At 38.2% G+C, this 23,911-nt stretch overlaps 1 protein-coding gene across 1 annotated transcript in view; it reads right to left on the bottom strand.

Annotated features, from left to right (window-relative positions):
* Positions 1-429: 429 nt before the first annotated feature.
* LOC135086564 (protein nervous wreck) overlaps positions 430-23,911 on the bottom strand; it is a 152,201-nt gene continuing 128,719 nt past the window's right edge. The window contains exons 11-18 of the mRNA XM_063981316.1: positions 20,876-21,039; positions 10,317-10,469; positions 8,630-8,914; positions 8,031-8,144; positions 6,411-6,522; positions 2,458-2,688; positions 1,773-1,807; positions 430-1,302 (exon numbers count right to left, since the gene is read on the bottom strand). Coding sequence (XP_063837386.1) covers positions 829-1,302; positions 1,773-1,807; positions 2,458-2,688; positions 6,411-6,522; positions 8,031-8,144; positions 8,630-8,914; positions 10,317-10,469; positions 20,876-21,039 — 1,568 coding nt within the window. The 3' untranslated portion in view covers positions 430-828. The remainder of the gene's footprint in view (positions 1,303-1,772; positions 1,808-2,457; positions 2,689-6,410; positions 6,523-8,030; positions 8,145-8,629; positions 8,915-10,316; positions 10,470-20,875; positions 21,040-23,911) is intronic.

Below are 23,911 nucleotides of genomic sequence, written 5' to 3'. Positions count from 1 at the left end.
TACTAGATCGTGCCAATAATTCACTAGTAATAATTTTATTATCTAGTTATATACAATTCTACACCGGTATGTGACCGTTTCTCACTTCGTAGACTTAGGTTAGGCCGTTCGCACCGCTCAGGCGACGCGGCATGAAACCCGTAGCAGCCGGGGCAAATGTATCTGTGAGGCTGCAAGAAGAATCTCAACTTTCCTATGATCGTACAACTGCAGGTCTTGCTTCCATCATATTACTATCCAAATGTTTCCTTTATCAATCTTTAAGTTAATAGGACAGTGCGGGGGCGGTGATTCCAAACAAATTAAGCTGAATAGGTCTGAAATAGCCCCAAAGAATACATTGGCCACAATACCTCAAGATCTCGTCGTCGCCCCGCCAGTCCAATCGCACCGTGTTGGAAACGAGATTGCATTACACAAGTAGTAATATACATATAATCTCTAGACAATAGGTAACAAAGTATTAAAAGTTAACATTAATCCTAACATCAATATTACTAACAAAATCCAATATCAATATTTCTCTAAATGGTCAAAATGGGTAATTCACTAGATAATATAAATTGGTTTACATCTATAATATTTTGCTATAATATTTCAAGTGACTGTGCTGAAGTGAATATAAATTGCCCGTCTTAGAAACAATCAACCGTCAAGGGTAAGAAATTATAGAACAAAGATGGTATACATTGAAACAGTAAGAAAGTACAAACTCGCAGTATGCAGATGGTGGAACTAAACGTCGCAGAGCAGAGAAACGGTCATCGATAGACGGCCAGAGGCGGGCTCCGAGCGGCTACCCGAGGGTGACTGGCGAGGGCAGGTGGCCTAGGCGTTGGACTCCTTGAGGTCGGTGAGCCGCGCCAGCTGCGCGGGCTCCAGCTCGTCGGGGATGGAGGCGCGGCCGCCGCGCGGCGCCGCGGGCGGGGACTGCGGCGCCGTGGGCGGCCCCGAGGCCACGGACGCGCCCGTGGAGCCGGCCTCGGAGCCCGTGGAGCTGGACGCGGGGTGCGGCGTGGAGTCGGCGGGGCCCTCGTCGGAGTCGCGCAGGCAGACGGCGGTCTGCTCCGACAGCGAGGACTCCTCGTCGTCCACGTCCTCCGAGCGCTCGGCGTCGTCCTGGCGCTCCGGCTCCGGCTCGGGCTCCGGCGGCGGGAAGGGCTGCTCCGGCTCCTCCACCATGGGCGTGGCGGCGGTGATGACGATCTGCGCCACGCCCAGCCCGCAGTCCTCCGCCGGCAACTCAGCCTTGGGCGGCACAGGCTTGCTCGGCGGCGGCGCCGGCGCCGGCACCTCTTCTTCCTAAAGCACACGACACACTTTACCAACCATCGGGGTTATCATCTCCAGTAATGCGGATACACAGGTGAGTGCTTCTTTATAATCAGGACGCAGAGCGGGACTCAAATAAACTTGACTTTCACATTTGGACCTATCCTATCATGCATTTCGACAAGCGGCATGCATATGATGATGTGAACTATATGCTGAACAAAACATAACGGGAAATCATCAGGGGTAGTGTTGCCAGTAAATACCTACGTGTCTATGCATTATTGTTCTTTTCATTTTCTTCTACCACCTTAAAAGTAAATTTACATCCATGTTTTTTCTGCGGTCGAGTCAGTCCTGTAATTCTAAAGCACCCTTGAAGCATGTAAATCAAAGGACAGCAAGAAGCGTATTTATAGTATCTATTTACAAAAGCGACAACAAAGCACACCTACTGTACAGAAACGACAATAATAGAAATTTTGTGATAAGAATCAAACCTCGTCTGATAAATTTTCACCGACAACCTCGTCGACTGATGCATGGAAAAGAATTCATAATGGATTAATATGAACATTACAATTTGTATGGGCTAAAAGCAAGAAAAAAGTTAAATCTGTAATGGAAAATACTCGTAACTACATTTCGTAATACAATAATAAGTCAGACTATAAAACATTATTTAATAACGTGAACTTAACATGTAGGTACTTTGTTTTCATAAATGTGAAATATAAATAAACATTTGAAATCACATAATAAATTCATTGATAGCTTTCAAATGTGTTAATCGCGTTCAATCCGACCAATTATTGTTAACTCAACTACAAAATACCTAATTACGTTAACAGTTCTCTAGCTTTTAGCTGCAATATTAATTAAAACGTTTGTTCATTAAAATGCTTATCAAATTAATCAAGTAGGTACACTATTACTGACATAACAAGGACAGCATTTCCAATATTTGAACCAATAATGTATGGAATATTACAATAATTAAACGGCTATTCACTTATTTCCAAACGTAATTAAAACTTTAATTGCAATTTCGGATCGGAGATTACGGATTGCATAACCTCTGTTTCAGGTCATTTTCTCACGTGACTAAATTGTAAGTAAGTACAAACAATAATTATTTGAATTAAGTCTTATAAGATAAAATTCGTAACCAACCACCTAACTTACCCACAATAGTGACAGACGGCGCGACGATGGTCGGCGGTCCGACCAGCGAGAACTGGGTTCCATACTGCTCGTGCTGGTTCCTAGTGAGCTCTAAATTAAAGCTGAACTCCGCGAGCTCGGCCAGCTCGGCCTGGCTGGGGCCCGACACGTCGGCGTCGGCGTCGGCGGGCGGCGGCGGCGGCGGGGCCGCGGGCGGCGCCGCGCTCTTAGTGTTGTTGTTCTCCACCACCACTGCAGCCGGACAACAATTACACCCGTCACCGGGACGGCACACACCACCGTTCACATTTACATACAAGCGCAGCGATCAATTATGTTGAATCGCGAAATTTATCGCCAATTTAACTTGCATTTCTGAGGCTTCGGTTAACAAGCTACTGAAAACAGCGTCGGCTTTTACACTTTCAATTTTAGATTTAGAAATGAAACGAGTAAGTAAGTCTCTTATCGAAATAGAAAGAAAACTGACTGGTAAAGCTTTTGCATGTAGGTAGATACTAGTAGATGACCTTTTCAAAAAACCTTCGTAGGTTTCCGCGACGTAACCTTCAATTGTCTTGGTCCTAGGTATTGGTTAAGTGCGTGCGTAGACAAGACAGAGGATTTAAGCACACGACATAACATTGATCGACATCAAAGGTCTAGCGGTTCCTCCCGCTAATTTATTGATGATGATGATTGCAGGTACATATGAAGGGTAATTCTTACGTAAAAGGGTTCCCCAGTAGGTAATCATATTAGTATCTAAAGTAATAACCTATGTCACTTGACAGACAGCTTAACCGGTTCATTGGGTATTCCTTTTGTTCAATTACAGTTAAGTATGCATATTCTAAGCTTTGTAAGGTCGAACAAGTTGTTTGAGTCTAATTGTCTGTCACGTCTTAGTCGACATTGGGATATGGACAGGTACTTTCTTTCGCGTACTTTAAATAGATCTTCTACGATTTAACCTTTTCATTTTGCCTTCTATCGTATAGGCTGTAGCAATCTATGTGTCGATAATATGAGTTAAATTTAACCACAGCACGCCAGTACATTATTCATTGAAAGTAGGAATACGCAAATGGAAAGAAGACGCAAAATATTAAACCCTATTACACCGGGACGAAACCGAACCAAGAATTGTCGCGTCGTCACACTCTGATTCTACTTATACTAAACCGCGGGCGTATTTGATTGAAGCGCTTTAGTGCTCGCTTCTGTTCTAGTTTTAAAATGGCTTTTGATTTTCCGTCTCAAGTTTATTGGCTTTTATAAAGATCGCAGCCTTTATTGGGTCAGGACATCAGGGTTGCTGTATTTATGGAACCCTTGGGATATTCCCGAGGATCGACGGAAAATCTAATTTAGTCTAAGCCCTTGAGTGAATTATTGCTTACAGAAAAGTCTGCAATCAGTACTAATTGCTTTCCCGGCTAATGAACCATTCATTATTCAGCGCAGTCTTTTATGTTTCAAGACTGTTCTATGATGGAAAGTTTTTATTAATATGTATCACCAGTCGCAAGTCGCTAAATGATACTTATGTACCTACAATTCAAGTTGATTTATTCTTATTTCGCATTCTTCTCAACACTTGCATCCTCCTCAATGCTGAATTAATCGTCTTAAGGCGTCAAGCGCAAAAACGAACGAGGTAACGAGCCCTCTTTAGACTCTTTCTTTGTTGTAATTGAGTTTTAATTGAGAAATTACTAGCTGCTAGCTGATGTCTAAATGACTACCGTAGCTTGAGCGATAGATTGCATCGATTTCAGGTTAATCCACTGGCGAGGTATCAGGCCTATTATATCATATTGCCGATGCTCACATACAGTCATCGATCATGCGTCGGGCTTGTAGAGCTAGTCATTGCTAGCGACAGAATATTAATAGGCTCCTTGTTGTTTTCCTTTGAAATAAACGCAAGTTTCGAAGAGACTTATCCTGTTTTTACTCTGTTATGTTCACATAAACGGTTCTTGATTTGGAAATCAGATTTTTTGTGTGTTTTTACTTAAGCATCGTCGAAAATTATCTACGTTCTACGTTACAATAAAAACTTTGTTTAACTAACCTATATTACTCCTAAGTATTTTCATTGCAACAATAAGCTACTATCTATCTACCAGGACTAGGTACTAGAACGTATCTAAATACTTAGCCGTAAAACGTTATTTACTTTTACCTCTACGAAATCATACGTGAAAATATCAGCAAATTGAGCGCGGATAATGTCGGCGAGACGGCAGATGCGACGCCTCAATCGAACGCCGATCCAACATAGTTGAGGGAGCTGCGCCCGCATGCACCATTAATCAATCGCTTGCCTTACGACACAAACATTTACACGTAACATTAAATACCGTCAGACGAATAGAAACACGAATAAAATACATTTTGTTATCACAAACTTTGTGGAGACAGAAATTGAGCTGTGAGTTAGACACATTTAACAGATAGTACATAAACATAGATCACAGTAAGACATAATGTAAGGTTATCATACAATTTCCATTCGTAGATTGGTAAAAATAAAGTAACAGTACAATCAGATTAAAATAGAAAGATAAAGATTTTAAAAATTGATAAAAATATGACAGGTGGTGAAAGAGTAGGTATTAGTCATATTTTCACCATAGCTAGGACTTCAATTTTGGCACACTCACTGTCAATGTTAAGTTGTCTGACTCACACGTGGTTAAGGTAAGAGTGCAACAAAATCGAGGTTTGGAGACTGCGGTATTCTCGAAAGTTTATCTATCAAAGGTAATCGTGCAGTAGTCATGCAGAAGTTGAACGTGAGGTCCTACCCTAGCCACACTAGCGCGATACTGGTACAGTGCCATTCCCTTAGTCTGCGGATACCATGCCAATTGGGAAGAAATCACAACAATTACCCAATCAGCCAAAAAGCTTACTATGACGCGTGACGTGAGACAACCGCACATTATCACTATTGCGCGCGTTTAAACCAAACGGTCATTGTAGTAGGTATGTTTTTTGATTGGTTATCTTCATGTCTTTTGTGACGTCACTAGTGAAATGAATAAAATAAATATCTTTGAACAATATCACAGCGCTATCTAGCCCCAAAGTAAGCAATTAATATGCTTGTGTTATGGGTGCTAGCTTAACGGATATACTACACATATACTTTTTTTTTATAAATACATATTAATTTTAAGAGCATAGATTTACGAACATTACCTTTTCTGTGATCATAAAATGATTTTTAAAGACAGTTTGGTCCAAACGAGCGCTATATTACGTACAAAACAGAAAGACAAGACATAACTCAGAAAGGCAGATATTTTTGGTCAACATACAAATAACGAGTAATTAAAATATCATTAAAGATAAACTTTCAAAATATTTAAATTTATTCACACAATATTAATAATAATCGTTTGTTAAAATCCTTTCACTAAAACGTTATTACTAAAAACGGGTAATGCAAGCCAAACTGAATTTCTATCAATCTTTCAACACTTTTTGAAATCTCATCAATCTTGATCTTGAACAATCCGTGTTTTACATATTTTTTATTCCATCTCTATGATTTTATAAGCTCTAAGCTGTTTTCTCTACAGTTAGCTCAGCTGTTAGCAAGGTTGTTAAAAGTTAAAAAGTTCCTCTGATTGAGCAGGAATGTAGTACTAAAGTTCATTGACCACTAGATACCTCGTCACGCGATCTTCGATTTTGTAAAGTTTGTATGCAGTACGACAAAAAGTACGGCGACAAAAAGTGTCAGTAATCGGAAATGAAAAGATCGTTGCGCTGAAATTTTCATCCTGCCGATGCCGCGATGCGATGGACACAATAGGAAAAACATGCAGGCATTTTATTTCAAATACTTTGAAAGTTTTAAAAAGTAGAGTTAGAAAAAGTACCAAAAACATCTGCAGCAGACAGTGACAGGGTGCGTTACAGAAGAACGTGGACAGGAGTTCATATTTTATACTTACTTTCATCATCGAAACCGGCGTTCGGCGGGGAGCCAGGTGGCGACGAGAATACCGGCGGGGCGGAACCCGGCGGGGTCCAATCTTCTTCGCCGATGCTTAGCGGCTCGCCGCTCTAAAGTCATAATATTTTATGCGTTAGCACGCGGAAGGTAGTAGGTATCTAATAGGGAAAAACGCGGATGTTATGGATTTAGAAGGATATCTATGTAGCTATTTGCATAAGTTACTACCAGGCTTACCTATGACATTGCCATTTTGTATACAAAATTAAGAGGTTTTTATTTGCTTTGAATCGATATAAAGTTAGTCAGAGTTGAGTTGGCAAATTAGTGAAATTAGCGAAGAGGGAGTACATAACACATACCGCTCATATAAGAGTCATGTCAATGAAACATCTCATTAAGTATCAACACGAAAGCTTATTCAAGTTATAAGAACTGTCTAGATGTTAGTTCAGTTAATTAAACCGAGATAACAGTGAATGTTGTTTCGCAGAATCACCCAGTAACAAGCTTCCAGTTACTTGATTTGCATATTGCATAAAGTTCCCGCTGCTGTCCACTAACACGTTCAAACTTGTCTATAACGTCTGATAACTTGTAGACGAGTCAACCACGCATCCTGCCGCTAACTGCAAACTAGACTTCTAACTCGGCACGTAACGAAGCATCGGTATTGGAAACTAGTTAGTCCCATTAAAATCTGTAACAGGACATTCCTGCTGGATGTCATTCATGAAACTACATACTCACCTATTTCAGCTTCATTTAGTTAGCCTACGGAAATGATAAGTGTTTATTGCCATGAACGGATGACCAAATGATCGGATGATTTATGACTACTTGTAGCAAATCCATTATTTTGCTGTAACAAAATCACCCATTGACATACGAGTTCAGGTATAGTTGAAACAAAAAGGTAGGCTATGAAACATGTGACATTAATTTTAAATCTATCACAAATAGAACCGTTGCAGAAAGGATATCGTTCTGGTAAAAGTGTACGAGATTTGCAGAAGTCCTTCCGCCGGAAACAGCGGCACAGCCTAAACTTGTTTGCGTTGGCTTGATTCTATCAACGTGCGGATGTTACAGAAAATGTTATTTTGTACTGTATTTCATAGAAATATAATTTCAGACGTCAGCCTATAGGAAGTTCCTGGAAACGTTTTGCTTTGTGATAACGAAGTTATCTGTACAAATCACAACGGTTGCTCGCTTTATTGATGTGATGTTACTAAGACAGTGGACGAGCAGAATATCCTACGATGAAGTAAATACACACTTTCTTATCTTGACTGCTTCTGGTATGAGATAAAAACCAAAATTAACATAAGTAATGCCAAAGCGTATGAATGATTTTTGCTGACATTGTTCTTTTTAAGACGTTTTGACTGAGCTTTTAAGACTCTGTCTTTTTTCTATAGTTCTTCTCCAAGAATATCATCTGCACCCTGTACTATGTATAAATAAAGCACTGATGATGATGATGATCTCGATCTCTGTACTCCGCAAACGCAGGGCGCCTACCACGTACTGTAGTTTGTAGAGTTCCTTGGGGTAGGATTACATTCAGAAGTGGAATGTGGCTGGGTGAATGATGACGATGATGATGGCTTACCTCATCACACTCCTCCACGATGAGCGAGGGGAAGTTGCCGAAGATCCCGTTGACCTCCCCGCGCCACCAGCCATCGTCCACGCCGTGGGCATCGCGCGATGTCACGCGGATTATCTACATGCCAGGATCGCATTATTGTCAACCATCAAATTAGGCTCCTAGACATTCCCAATTACAATTTTGTTCACTGAAATTCTATCCTCGTTACCAACTTTTGTTTATGTTTATTTAAGTACAATAGTACATGCCATAATTTTAGGTTGTTGCGGGTAGTAATTTGGTGTTATTACGTAGGTACCTACTATCTACAAAATATCGTCAATATTTTGTCAATTTATTCAGATTACCGGGAATATGAAAATATTACGGTGTTCTTTATTTGGAAAGCTGCTTACTTTTTGTAATGTGTTTTCTTTTCTAATTACCGACACAAATTTTCATTTGTGTTTAATTGTGATCAATATAAAGAATTTCCAAGATAACTAAAGAAGTTTTAAAGTAGTTACAATATGAAAATCTTGGAGGAAAGGGGGTATGAATAGTATCCCAATTTAATAAAACCAATCAAACTTAAAAATGTTCTAGAAATTGGCACTTACCGATCCTTCTTCCAAGCTGAGTTCGTCTGCGGCCTCGGACTCATAATCGTAGAGAGCGAAGCAGTACCCCAGGGTCGGTCCTTCGACCCTCGGCGGCTCGGGCTCGGGCTTCGGCTCCTCGACCACCGGCTCCTCGGCCTTCGGCTCTTCGGGCTTGGCCACGGGGGCCGAGATCACGGAGATCTGGTCCGGAGACTGGACCACGTCGGCGTCTTCGCCCTCCACCGTGTAGTCGACCGACGAGAACGATATCTGGGCGACCAGGCCCGGGCCAGAGGTTGAGGCCTAAAAAATACTGGGTTAACGAATCTATAAAAGACTAAGGCTGAGTTGCACCACCGTATTTTAACCGTAACAATAAAATAACCGGTGCTCTTTGTATGGAGTTTGACAGATTTTTGACGTTTGTCAAAGTTAAAGTAAGATTGTGCAACCCAGCCTGACTTTTGCCCGTTTTGCCCATCACCCGCGTGAAATTTAGTTTGTCACAGATCGTCATAAATTATAGCCTACTAGCTTTACGCCTGCGGCTTCGCCCGCGTGGAATTTTATCTGTCACAGAAAAACGTTATCGCGCGCGTCTCTGTTTCAAAAACTGGGATAAAAACTATCCTATGTCCTTTCCCGGGACTTAAACTATCTCTATGCCAAATTTCGTCAAAATCGGTTCAGTGGTTTAGGCGTGAAAGCAAGACGGACAGACAGACAGAGTTACTTTCGCATTTATAATATTAGTATACATATAGACTAGTATAGATATGTTATTCTGGGTTATAAACAATAATACTGTAAAGTTCTATCAAAATCCGTTCAGTTTTTGCGTCAAATAGTAACATACATTTTAACATCCAAACATCCATACAAACTTTCGCATTTCGCACACATTAGTAGGAAGCAGGAAGGATAAGATTACCATATATCGATCAGGATTAATATGTAGCACTACGTAAAGATCGTAACTTGTATAATAGCGTAACGTAACAGTTAAATTTATTTTCAGGTTCACCAAACTCGAACTGAAAACTTTTTGTTTACCAAATCTACGAGTGCTACGGCATCGCGTAGCATACTCGTATATTTACTACGACTTCTCCGTACTACTACGGCGTAGTAACAACGCGTTACGTCGTAGCAGTTAATTGTTGAATTATTTTTATTATCGGAGCTCTCACATACTCCTGTGAAGGTTTTTCGTGGAAATCTATTTCGCTTCTTCTATATTTTTCTTACTGTGACAAAAGCAGTTTACGTGCATTTATAGAACATGTGGGCATAACATAATATCGTCCTCGCTTCCCAGTAGATCTTAGTTCATCCTGTAAAGTTTACCTTACCGCTAACGACTAAAAAGCCATATTTTCCACTAGATGGCATATCTTTTCCACAATTTTCCCTATCTTCTACTGATCTTTTTCGTTAACACCATACTAAAGCCCGGTCTGTGAGCTGTGAGTAGCTACCGGGTGGCTTGGGCTACCCATCCTTATCGCTCGCGCGTAATTACGAGTATATCGCAGTCGCGACTCGCGGCTGTGCGACGGGCGCCCGCAGTGAGTGTGCGAGCGCGACAGCAACATAATTACGCGCGAGCGATAAGGATGGGTAGCTTGGGGTCTTTGGACAAAATTCTACGTGCTCGCAGACCAGACTATACACATACACGTTCATAAGCTGTACATACATATACCTGCTCCTCCCTGTCGACGTCGAGATAGTTGTGCGGCACGTAGCCTTCCTCGCCGCGGTAGTTGCGCGCGCGCAGCCAGCCGTCGCCGTCGCCTTCGCCCACCACCTCTAGTTGCTCGCTCTCGATGATCGACAGCTCGTCTGGGTTCTGAGCCTGATAGACAAATGGGAGTGTTACAGGTACACTAAGGCTGAGTTGCACCACTAACTTTGACCGTAACTATAACGATAACCGGTGCTTTTTGTATAGAATTTGACAGATTTTTGACGTTTGTCAAAGTTAAAGTACGATGGTGCAACCCAGCCTAAGTAGGCTGGAGCCTAGGGCGTCATGTTTTAGTGGTTAACTTTGAGAATAAAATTACAATTTTTTAAAACAACGCGAGTTGTACAGGATTTAGAAGGGGTGGGGGGATGAAAAGCCTACAGGCGGCATACGTGGTAATCCGCCATTGTTACGCGGCTTCCCTCGCGTGAATTTCAGCTTGTAACAGAAAAATACTTGACATCCTGCTTATTCTTATGAAATGGCATGGTATGTCCACTAAAACACGAAAACATTATTCAATGAGCGCAATATGGAGGAATAGGTAGGTGACTTCCAATGAAAGCCTCTGATAACATTTAGGGAAGCTAGAAATCACTGTTTTAACGACGTTGATCACGCAAATAACCAATTAAAGAAGTTTACGGAATTCATTCACATATTTTCATAACCGCGATCCACTCACACTACAAATACGCAAAATTCATAAATAACTTCATCCACATAATTTTCGTGTCTATAATAACGTTACTGGTATGATTCATAATAACTGCATCGCTAACAAAATAACCTATCACAATACATTTCCAATGAGTAATAGGTACCTACATCGTTTCAGTATCAAGGTTCCGCTGCCCTCATATTAGTTTACGATTTACCGAGCCAAATGTAGACAGAACAATAAACATCGCGCGGTAAGCACATTGCGCTCATTTATGGAATTACCGTCACCACAGAATAATAATAAGTACTACGTACAGAAGTTTTACTTCGCGAAGGTATTTAAAAAAATGTATGCTCAACATACATTTTTTGCTCATTAGCAATATGGTGTAATTTAGCCTGTCTCAAGAGTCAAGCACCATTTTGTTGACAAACGTCAGTGATCGGCACTGCGCCGAAGCTATATAGTCCAGTCATTTAAGCTTAAATTAGGTAAGAATCTCGGAATTAGAGATACCCAGCTGTAAGTCTGTAAATACTTGTATATTGACACCCTAAAAGTTGTCTCAAAACCTACATATGGTAGGGTGTAAGCAACTATTAAATTTTAAGGTCAAAGGTCACAAAAATCGGTTTTTTGCGCTTTTTTTGGAAATATCTCATTTCCTATGGGTTTTTTGCTATTTGTATTTATTATCAATATTGTAGAATACTAAATTCTCTACAAATTTTGTTTAAAAACTTTTTTTATACGGTGAACCGTTTTCGAGATAGAGGGCGGAGAGCGCGCGGTCACTGCATCACTTCAGGTCAACTTAAGCGGTTTAGGTTTTTCATACAAAAGGATTTTCCCGCTAATTCCCGTGGGAATTTCGGTAATTACTTGTTGTAAATAAGCTTTAAGTTTACTAAGGTACCTACATGCCAAATGGCAATGCCAGATTTTGTATGGAAGGTGGCGTCTTTTTTTTTTCGCGCGGCCATCGACCAAACTTTGTTTTTTGATTACAAAATAGTGTAATAAACCAAACTTACTATGACATGTGTGATGTCTCCGCCTTGGAGACGTAAATAAAAGTTGTTTCTATTTGAAGATACTGTCTTTTATTTTCGATTAAACACAGAGCTTACAAGATTGCCTATCGCCATTTTGTCTGGCGTATCAAGAAGAAGGAATCTCGGATACACATCCTGAATAATGCTTTTAAACTAGCTACGTTTGGATACGTGCTTATAATAACAAATTAAATACCGATATAAAATAACGATACATAACATATACTCCCCTCTTACAATTCCAATCAGTACTTATAAATCTAACTTAACAGGAGGTCTCCGGACTCTCTGTGAACGGACTACAGGAACTGGAGAATTGCCTGATACATTTTTATCCTTAGTTACATTTGTTGGGGAATGAATATTATCGCTATTTAACTTTAAATCTTCTACAGTTCTACCCGAGGAAACAATTGGAGATGCCTGAATTGTTTTCTCGTTGACAGGAATTGAAACATTTTCTGAAATAATACTAGACTCTTTTTCACTATTAAAGTTATCATTACATTTAATTAAAGGTAAAGTTTGAGAATCTATGGAATCATTAATATCTTTACTTTCTGAAGGTACAGAACGAATAATCTGATTTAAGTGTCTTTTCCAAATTAAACCTTCATTTAAAACTTTACACAAGTATGTTCTCTTTCCTAATACCTCATCAATAACACATTTAGTAAAAACTTTCTTATTAGGGTTTCTGTAATCTCTACAATAAACATATTCCCCTTTCTCAAACGATTCCTCTCTTTTACTTAAGTTCCCTTCCTTGTACATACAATTACTTTCCTTGTTCAATAATAAATCAAAACGAGTTCTTAATTTCCTTTGAAACATTAACTGAGATGGAGTCTCATTCGTGGCAACATGTATTGAGTTTCTGTAATGAAATAAGTAACGATTCATTAATGTTTCAAATGATACATTACAATTTGCTTTATCTTTAAGTGCCTTACTTAAACTGAACTTAAAATTTCTTACAGCATTTTCAGCTAGCCCGTTAGTTGCAGGATGAAAAGGTGGAGATGTTTCATGCTTGATACCATTTTTGAAAAGAAATTCAGAAAAATCTTTACTAATAAATGTAGCTGCATTGTCTGTGACAACAACTTTAGGTAAACCAAATCTACTGAAACATTCCCTGAACTTTTCTACTGTACTTTTTGAATCTAAACTTTTCATGACAAAAGTTTCCGGCCATTTTGAATAAGCATCAATAATAATTAATACAGTTTTGCCATTGATAGGTCCTAAAAAATCTGCATGCACACGCTCATATGGTGCACTACACTTTGGCCATGGAATTACATTACATTTTTCAGGTTCTGGTCTGGCCGACATACACAGATTACAATTTCTAATATAATTTTCAATAGATTTATCTAAACCAGGCCACCAAAAGTATGAACGAGCATTGCTCTTCATTTTGACAATTCCTTCATGAGTACTATGCAATTCCTTCAAAAAATGCTGTTGTAATTTATGTGGAATAACAACACGATACCCCCACATAATTACACCTTTGTCAATGTACAATTCACTTTTTCTTTGTAAAAATGGTTTTAAAGATTCATTTTTCACTGCCATAGGAAAACCATATCGAATCATATTGTAAACTGTACTCAAAATTGAATCTTTCCTAGTCTCAGATCTAATGACATTTAAATCAATTGCACTTTGCTCTTCAACAAAATTAATATAGTCACATTCCTTTTTACAATTAATATTAAAACTCTCTTTACATTTTAATGGCATTCTTGACATACAATCTGCTTTTACATTATCACAACCTTTTACATGTTTAAATGTATAATCAAATGAAGCTAAATACAAAGACCATCTTTGCAAGCGCCCTGCTGCCATCTGTGGTAAGCTTTTATTCTCACCAAATAATGCCTGTAAAGGTTTATGATCTGATAATAATTCAAACTTGGTACCTACTAGATACTGATAAAACTTTTGTACTGACCAATAAATAGCTAAAGCTTCTTTGTGAATCATTGAATAATTTTTCTCTGCCTTAGTGAAAACTCTAGAAATAAAACTTATAGGTCTGTCTGTCCCATCTGGCATGACATGACTCAAGACTGCCCCTATTCCATTTTGAGCTGCATCACAAGCTAGTCTCAATGGCAGGTTCCTATTAAAATGAACTAGTACATTGTCAGATACAATATCCCTTTTTATAGTTGAAAAACTCTCTTGACATTCCTTTGTCCAATTAAATTTACAATTCTTTTGTAATAAATCATACATGGGCTTTAATTTTATAGAAACATTTGAAATAAACTTGGAATAGTAGTTTACCATACCTATCCATGATCTAACTTCAGTTGTGTTTGTAGGAGCTGGAGCATTAATAATAGCCTCTAACTTTGATGGATCTTTCTTTAACCCTTGCTTTGAAATGATGTGGCCTAAATATTTGACTTCCTCTTGAAAGAACAAACACTTTTCCTTGTTCAGTCTAATGCCTACATCTTTGAATCTTCTTAGGACCTCCCTAAGGTTCTGCAAATGAGAAATGTCATCATGACCAGTGATTATGACATCGTCAATAAAATTGACTACTCCCTGAGCGCCTAACAACACTTTTTCTAACTTAGCCTGAAAAATAGCTGAAGCAGGCTTAGTACCATAAGGTAACCTTGTTAATTTGAAAATACCCTGCGGTGTTGACCATGCTAATAGCTCACTTGTCTCATCATCCAAGATTAAATGATTAAATGCATTGCGCAAATCTAGCTTTGTGAACTTTTGTCCCCCTTGCAAAGCTGTAAAAATATCCTCAATTCTAGGCAATGGATGGTTGACCTCTTTCAAATATTTATTCACTGAGATTTTATAATTAGCACACAATCTAATGTTCCCATTCTCCTTGACAACTGGGACTAAAGGTGTACCTCACTTTGAATTTTCAGTTTTTACAATAACACCTTCTTTTTCTAATTTACTTAACTCTGCATCAACTTTGTCTTTAAATGAGTATGGAATGGAACGGGGTTTGTGAAAAATGGGCCTAACATTTTCATCTATTAATTCCAACTTAATCTTTTCCCCTCTAATAACACCTAGACCTGGTTTGAAAACTTCAGCATACTCATGTAAAACTTGTTCTAATGTGTAATCTTTCACAGAGTTAATAGGTACTGATTTTTGCAAATTAATCTGAAATTTCTCAATTAAGTCTCGCCCAAATAAACATTTTTGACCATTATTTACGACAAATAATCCACAGTTTAACTCTTTATTGCCTATTTTCAATAATACATTAACCTTGCCAGTAGGCTTGAAAATTTCACCATTATAAGTTTTTAATTCAATTTCAGTTGGTTCTAAAATAGTATTATGTGCGAATACTTTCTTAAAAATTGACTCGGGAATACATGACACTGCTGCCCCTGTATCCAATTCCATTTGCAACGACTTACCGTTTGCTTGTGAATTTATCACAAATGGATTTACATAGTTAACATTTTGAACATTTGTTGTAAACATTTGCACAGGTTCTACTGTTTCCTCAATAACATTTACTAATTTGGCATTTTTATTCTTACAAACAGCCGCTAAATGACCAATCTTTCTGCAAATTTTGCATTTGTAACTTTTAAATTTACACTTAGAAAAATTGTGATTACTTTTACCGCAATGAACGCATTGTAATACGCTTCCTTGTTCTTTGCCCTGGTGGTGCTCCTTGCCCTGATGGTGCTCCTTGCCCTGATGGTGCTCCTTGCCCTGATGGTGCTCCTTGCCCTGGTTGTGCTCCTTGCCGCTTGTGTTCTTGTATACCTTGTTGACTGCTCTGTGGTTGCTCGCGATTGCTGACTCCTTGTTTAGCGCCACTTCGAGTAACTCCTTCAGGGACTTTTGTGAATCCTCCTCACAAAGTCTATCCTGCACAGGCCCTGACCTCAGACCTGTCACCAGTTTATATTTGACAATGGTTTCCATGCTGCTGGCTGGAAAATTGCAATCTGTCGATGCCTCACGAATTCGAGAATAGAATTTCGCCACACTCTCGCCGTCATCTTGTCGAAGCCTATCGAACTCAATCACCTTTCTGTAGTGAGAGATGCGAGGTTTAAAGCGAAGTTTGAGTGCATCTTCGATTTGCTTGTAGGTTTTGGTAGATGGTAAATCTGGGTGCAGAACGTTCTTCAATGTTTTGTAGACTTCTTCATGCAAACTTACAAGTAAAGATGCCACTTTTCTTTCTTCAGGGATAGCATTTGCTTCGAAATATTGCTCCATGCGTTCCAAGAAACATGCTATGTCCTCACCCTCCTCGTAGGGTTTCAAGTTGTGGCCTATGCCGCCTTGGCCGCCGATAAATGTTTTGCTCGTCGCCATATTTGTGATGTCTCCGCCTTGGAGACGTAAATAAAAGTTGTTTCTATTTGAAGATACTGTCTTTTATTTTCGATTAAACACAGAGCTTACAAGATTGCCTATCGCCATTTTGTCTGGCGTATCAAGAAGAAGGAATCTCGGATACACATCCTGAATAATGCTTTTAAACTAGCTACGTTTGGATACGCGCTTATAATAACAAATTAAATACCGATATAAAATAACGATACATAACAACATGTATACCTCTAAACTCAGTCTGAACTGAGTTACGAGCGTTAGAAGTTTGATGATTTACATACTAGATTTGCTTTTTGCGCGCAAGTTTTGTAAGAAATTGCAACAAAATATTCCGCTTTTTTTTTTGGCCCTGATTCTACTCCACACTGATGTCTGGAGCCTTTAATGGATGGTATTGTTTGTTTACACATACAGTGTCACTATTTTGTTGCAATTTCATACAAAACTTGCGTGCAAAAAGCAAATCTAGTATGTAAAATCATCAAACTTCTAATGCTCGTAACTCAGTTCAGACTGAGTTTAGAGGTATACATGTCGTAGTAAGTTTGGTTTATTACACTATTTTGTAATCAAAAAACAAGGTTTGGTCGGTGGCCGCGCGAAAAAAAAAAGACGCCAATTTCCGGCATTGTCTTTTCAAGCGTCTAACTTCCGTTAAGCGTTTAGATTTTTCATACAAAAGGATTTTCCCGCTAATTCCTGTTCCCGTGGGAATTCCTAAGTAAACTATAACCTGCCCAGGTGTATGAAGAATAATTGTACCAAGTTTCGTTAAAATCCGTCGAGTAGTTTTTGTTTCTATAAGGAACATACAGACGGACAGACAGACAGACAAAAATTTTACTGATTGCATTTTTGGCATCAGTATCGATCACTAATCACCCCCTGATAGTTATTTTGAAAATATATTTCATGTATAGAATTCTGTCCGTCTGTATGATCCTTGTAGAAACAAAAACTACTCGACGGATTTTAACGAAACTTGGTACAATTATTCTTCATACACCTGGGCAGGTTATAGTATACTTAGGAATTCCCACGGGAACAGGAATTAGCGGGAAAATCCTTTTGTATGAAAAATCTAAACGCTTAACGGAAGTTAGACGCTTGAAATTTGGCATGTAGGTACCTTAGTAAACTCAAAGCTTAGTTACAACAAGGAATTCCCGAAATTCCCACAGGAATTAGCGGGAAAATCCTTTTGTATGAAAAATCTAAACCGCTTAAGTAGACCTGAAGTGATGCAGTGACCGCGCGCTCTCCGCCCTCTATCTCGAAAACGGTTCACCGTATAAAAAAAGTTTTTAAACAAAATTTGTAGACAATTTAGTATTCTACAATATTGATAATAAATACAAATAGCAAAAAACCCACAGGAAATGAGATATTTCTAAAAAAAAGCGCAAAAAACCGATTTTTGTGACCGTTGACCTTGAAATTTAATAGTTGCTTACACCCTACCATATGTAGGTTTTGAGACAACTTTTAGGGTGTCAATATACACGTATTTACAGACTTACAGCTGGGTATCTCGAATTCCGAGGTGAACTTACTATAATGACTGGACTAATAGGGCTGACTTCGGTAAAATGATGTGACGTGAGGTGCCAAACTGCGGAAAATGGCGGAGGAAATACATGATTTAGCATGAATTATCATGAATAATATTAACTACTTATTTACCTCTCAGTGTCTTAAAGGCAACTTAAAAAAGTACATTCTGTGTTTTTATTATTATTTAGGCAGTTAAATACTGCACAGTATTTAGTACACCATTTTCTTTATTTTCTTCCATCATACACAAGAATACGCGTGCGTGAGTCAATGTTCGCTCGTATGTGAGGCCTTGTCGAATAGTATCCTGTAGGTGGGCCATCGTGCGTGTTTTGTTTTCGATGTAAACTCGCGGAGATGAACAGGCCTGCCGTCACCCTAAAGGGTTAAAGAATGTAATATGCTTGGATATAGCGGATCAATGGCTTGTTTTTGAAAAGATACCGGGGTTCTGACTACCATACCAATACTCAATATGAATTTGGAGTCCATTGACTTATAGGACCAATCTCCCCTCTCCTTCCCATCGCTGGGACTCCAGTAAATACAGGATCTACAGCTTGACCGTAACAAATACACAACCAGAAAAAAAAATCCTTATTATCTTCAAATGTTATTCTGTGGCAATCTGTAATCTACTATATAAAAATAAGTCGGGTTTTCCTTCCTGACGCTATAACTCCAGAACGCACGAACCGATTTCCACGGTTTTGCATTCGTTGGAAAGGTCTCGGGCTCCGTGAGGTTTATAGCAAAGAAAATTCAGGAAAATTTAACAAACGAAATTCCACGCGGGCGAAGCCGCGGGTGGAAAGCTAGTAAGCTGTAAGTTTTATTTATTACTAATGCATATTATTACCACTAATGTATCGCCGTTGACTTCCCAAATAGATTAAATGAGTAAAAAAAATAGAATCGGCACTGCCTTAGCAACAAATAGCTGCTTTCATCACTTGGCAATAAAGTGCAAGACAACATGCATGCTACTCGTACGTCATTTTGAAAAGTCCACGCACTTCACTCGCAGGTGGCGACTTGTGATTGAAAACGTAAATGACACTATGAAAATGTGGACAAAACGCGTAACGGGATGAGGCGGAAATACTGCTGCTTGTATCGATATGTATCGTAAACGATACGGCCTGTTCAGTAGAGCCTTTTTAAGAATTTAAGTGATGTTTATTATGCTATTAACAGTAGAATTTGTCACTAAGTTAAATCTGTTACAAATATGTACCTATTGTGTTACTTGCTCAAGAGGTCTCACGTTCTCACCAAATTAAATTAAAAGGCTAAACTAGTGCAGGTTTTATAGTGCATTTCTTAGAAGGTACTTTATCTTTGTTCCCATCTTACTTAGTACGAATAATACGGCATTTCTCTGTACCTGCTTGAGCATTTTATAACTTCTTGGTTCGGACTTTTTTAAATTAAAAAATAATTATATTTCTTTTTTAAATGTAAAAAATATTACATTCACATGCTCATTTTGCGGTCTAATATACAGGGTGGAATTTTGTAATGCCACCTGGAGGTAAAGTACTCTTAATATTGTAGATAGAAAATTTTTCTCAAAGAAAACATTCCTTTATTTTTAAAAAGAAATAGAACTGCATTCAAAGATTTCCAAAAAATTGCTTGCTACACCCGGGAATCGAACCAACTAAAATCTGTTAAAAATTACACCCTGTATTTTTATTGCATCGATCGTTAGGGTTAAGTATAAGGATGAAATCTCTCTAACAAACTTATTAAATCAAATGAAAGGAAAACCATGAAATCTTAAATTATCTTAATTATTTACAGAAAATTGTATGGTATGGTAGTGAATTTTCGAAAAAAATTCGAAAATCTTTGAATGCATTTCTCTTTCTTTTCAAAAATAAAGGAATGTTTTCTTTGAGTAAAATTTTCTATCTACAGTATTAAGAGTACTTTCCCTCCAGGTGGCATTACAAAATTCCACCCTGTATAGTGCCAAGCTCCTTGTGTGAATGTAGCCTAGCCTACTCCATATGAGTTTATTGTGACTTAAGTTACAGACATTTTAGTGTCAGACCAACGAACTGGGCTATGAATAGACGGCTGGCATTCGAAGAGACCAATGCACTGCAGTCAAGGTCGATCAATAGGTCCAGTAATACAAAGTTGGAGAAGTTTGAAACTAAGTTGAGGGTTCGTTTTAAATAAATGATTGGCTCACATTTAGATACATAATTGAAATAGGCTGCTATTCTATTTTGAGTTAGGTATGCTAGTGGAATTGTGGATAAGGGATTTTAAGATGGGAGACGGGAGGTGCCTGGATGCAGGCGGCGTAGGACCGGTCTTTGTGGAAATCCTTGAGGGAGGCCTTTGTCCAGCAGTGGACGTCATTCGGCTGAAACAAACGAACGAAAGAAGATGTATGTTAAACAACAAATAAAGTAGGGATGTTATGGATTTGTATGAGTAGTTTCGGTTATGAATGCGGTTACGGATATAGGAATATTATTATACCGGTTTCGGTTACGGTTACGGATATTTTTTTATTTCGGATATCCGAAAGTTTCGGTTACGGTTACGGATATCTGTGCTTTAGAATGCAATTTGCAATAGTTGTCCAACGCGGTTCATGGCCGCACACTTTACATCGAATAAAATGTAATAAAAAAAATAAAAATTGAAACTAGATGGCATTTTAAAGGTAAATCAGGTTGTTATGCCTTAACATTAATGATATACAAAAAACTATTTTTAAACTGGCTACATCCGATATTATCCGAAACTTGTGAATCGGTTACGGTTTCGGATATTTTTTATTTCGAATATCCGAAAGTTTCGGTTTCGGTTACGGATATCCATAACATCCCTGAAATAAAACTACTTACTGTATATGAGTACAGTGCAGTGCATTTGTACAGCGGAGCGGCGGGTGGCTCGACCGTCCCGGACGTGGTCGCGATGTCCGCCTCCGCCTCGTCCCAATTGACCTGCGTGGGGTCGTCCCAGCCTCCGGACAGTTGCTCCATGCGCTTGCGTTCTTCTTCCAAGTCTGTTAGGAAGATTATATGCAGGGTGTTGATTTCAATCCTCGCCGTATTTATTTAGGTGATCTATTATGACTTATACAAACGAATTATCCACCAAAAACAAAATTACAAACAAAAGTGGAATTTTTAGCGAATATTTTCTGTTCAAAATTAAAGTAACTGTACCGTGCTCGCAATACTGCAATAGTTTACACTACGGCACCATCGAGCTACGCGGATCGCTCGCTTATCATGTCGGATAGCCTACTGAATGAAGTCATGTAAAGTAGGTAGTGTAAATAGGTATTTTTCTTTGACTAACTAAAGTTAAAGTTTGTTTCAAATTTTTTTCGAAGTCAATTTTTTTACTGATTTGTGATCAGAATAAGCTACTTAATCAATTCCCTAAATATGGCGAGTATTGAAATCAGCACCCTGTATAATAGGGGAAAAAGTATAAAATTGCCAAAACTTCATTTCAAGGACTTATAATCACAAAAATGTTTTTTTTTCTTTACTAGAAATAAATCGTCAAAAACAGTTCGCATACATTTTGTTGGTAGCCGGCGACTGGTTGCGTCGCCATGGTGTCCCGGTGAAATATAGCCCTATAGCTTAATGTTGTCTCAATCTAAAATCCACAAAATTTAATAAAATTCAGATTTATGTGGTTCTCTAAAAATCGCAAATATGTTTGTATGAAAAAAGAAAATTAAACTACGAAACGATACGACACGACTACGAAAGAGACGATCTTAAAATGTAGTCACTGATATACGATATGAGCGTTTTAGTAGGGAACAATCCCCTACCATTATGGTTCGAAGGCAAAAATTTTTTTTTTTTATTAATTTATTGATTTATTTTTTAGATTTATTTGTTAGTTGTAAAAAAGTTTTTTATATTCGCTAGGAACACGCTAGTGAAGTCATCCCGTTGGTCCTACTATTGGACACCCGAACGGAATGAGCTGCTGTATCCTGGATGGTAAATTTCGAAGCCAAATAAGTACCCCTAAGCTGACTATTGTCATGATTATTATTTTTCTAATAAAAAAAATATTCAGCGTACCAACACGAGCAATGATCGGTTCGCAAACGAATGTGAATTATCGGCCATTTTTACTTCCTTCTGTAACTTCAAACTGAGTGGTCACCGTTAGGTAGGTAGGTATGGTCATCTAAATAATAATAATAAACTACACTATTGTGGAACAATTTTGTGAAAAGAAAATACATCACTATTCAATCTTCTATTTCTATCTCACTAAATATGCCTTAAGGGTTTTCAAAAGTTGATCGAAGTCTACAGAACTAATATTTAATTTTTGCTACAACGAGCAGGTATTTTTATTGTAAATAACATCTCGGGGATGAAATTCCACTTGTAAAATACGACAGCCTCAGGAGTTTTAAATTATTTTTATAGAAGGCAGAAAACAAACAAGATAGGATATTAAAAATGTGATATTACTCATATTTTGTTTGCACGAATAGAGTCATGTCAATGCTGCTTTTGGATTTTGGGTTTAAGCGGACAGTCTGGAAAAGTCTGAACATCCATTTACAATCAGTGTCAAAGGTACTAATCCGATACAAATTTCACCCTGCATTTGGCTTTGGTCCGCTTCGCGCGTATCCAATTATCACAGAATTTTAAAATATCCCGACCTGAAAATCCTTTTAAGTTTGTCCCTGGTTTTTTAAAGGCTAACTAGTTAAAGTAATTACTGATATCCCTGCTAACCCGTCCAAGTAATCTAAATATTATGCTTTTTGCTCGGAGTGAGGCAGCGGTCGACGGAGTTCGATCGAACTAGCGTTCCGTAAATCTCTATCTTTTTTATCTAATAATATAGCCGCGTTGAGGGATGGCTAAAAAGCTGGAATCGCGTTCATCTATTTTCTGACTAGATATTATTACTTTAGAGTTAAAAGGCCAAGCTGATTTTTTTTACTTTAAATAATAATTGATCAAAGCCCATTTCGGAGCTTTTATGCCACGGACAGTCCTAAAACACAGATGTCAATTATAACACCCATTTTAGGTTAAAACGACAAATTGAGATGATCGCGCGCGGCAAAGCTCGCGAGTTTAATTTCGTGGAACGATCGTAATAGTAGATACCCTTTATCAAAGAAATATTATTTTTATAACCAGATTATGGAATCTGGTTCTAAAAATAATAATATGAAGTGAAATTCTTTCTATGGAGAAAGAATTTCATTTCATATTAATAATAAATAAATTATAGGAGGCGGATACGTAAAACACTTGTGGCTAGAAGTGACAGGGCTTTGTACGTTTCAGAGCTGTCACTAAGGTGCTCGATTGATTAAATAAATGGAATGTAGACGGAATATTTAAAAGCAACAGCTGTTTATAATGTCCAGTTGACGATCGGAAATGTTAATTTAATATAGCCTCGTGAAAGCAATGTTATAATTAAAATAATGCATGTCAGGGCCGATGAAATAAATGAAGATATTATTGTTGCAATAAAATATTGAATCAACGATACCTACTTACTTGTACTTGTAAGTTGATGAAAGTGTTAAGTATTTAATCTTCTGAAATCCACCCACAGCTTTCGCGAGAAACTAATTTAAGTTTCAAAGTTGCTTTCAAGGCAAATCTGTTTAAAGTTCAATATATTTTCTTATATCCGCACATTAAAGTATTTTTCTTTAATGGCTCGTTCATTGCTAAAAATAAATCGATGGTTAACTGTTTTGATTAGAATCCCATTGGTACATTTGACTGCGCGAGGAGCATTTTTAGAACTAACACGAAGAATCAATTACGCTCATCTCTATTGATACAGAGTATAGACCGTAAAACTTTTTAAGTAAAACCACAGCGTTACTTATTTATAAATTTGAACATGGTGAAATA

This window comes from Ostrinia nubilalis, chromosome Z (genome assembly GCF_963855985.1).
Source record: "Ostrinia nubilalis chromosome Z, ilOstNubi1.1, whole genome shotgun sequence".
In the NCBI taxonomy this organism is placed as follows: domain Eukaryota; kingdom Metazoa; phylum Arthropoda; class Insecta; order Lepidoptera; family Crambidae; genus Ostrinia; species Ostrinia nubilalis.
This window is presented reverse-complemented; position numbering and strand designations above follow the sequence as displayed.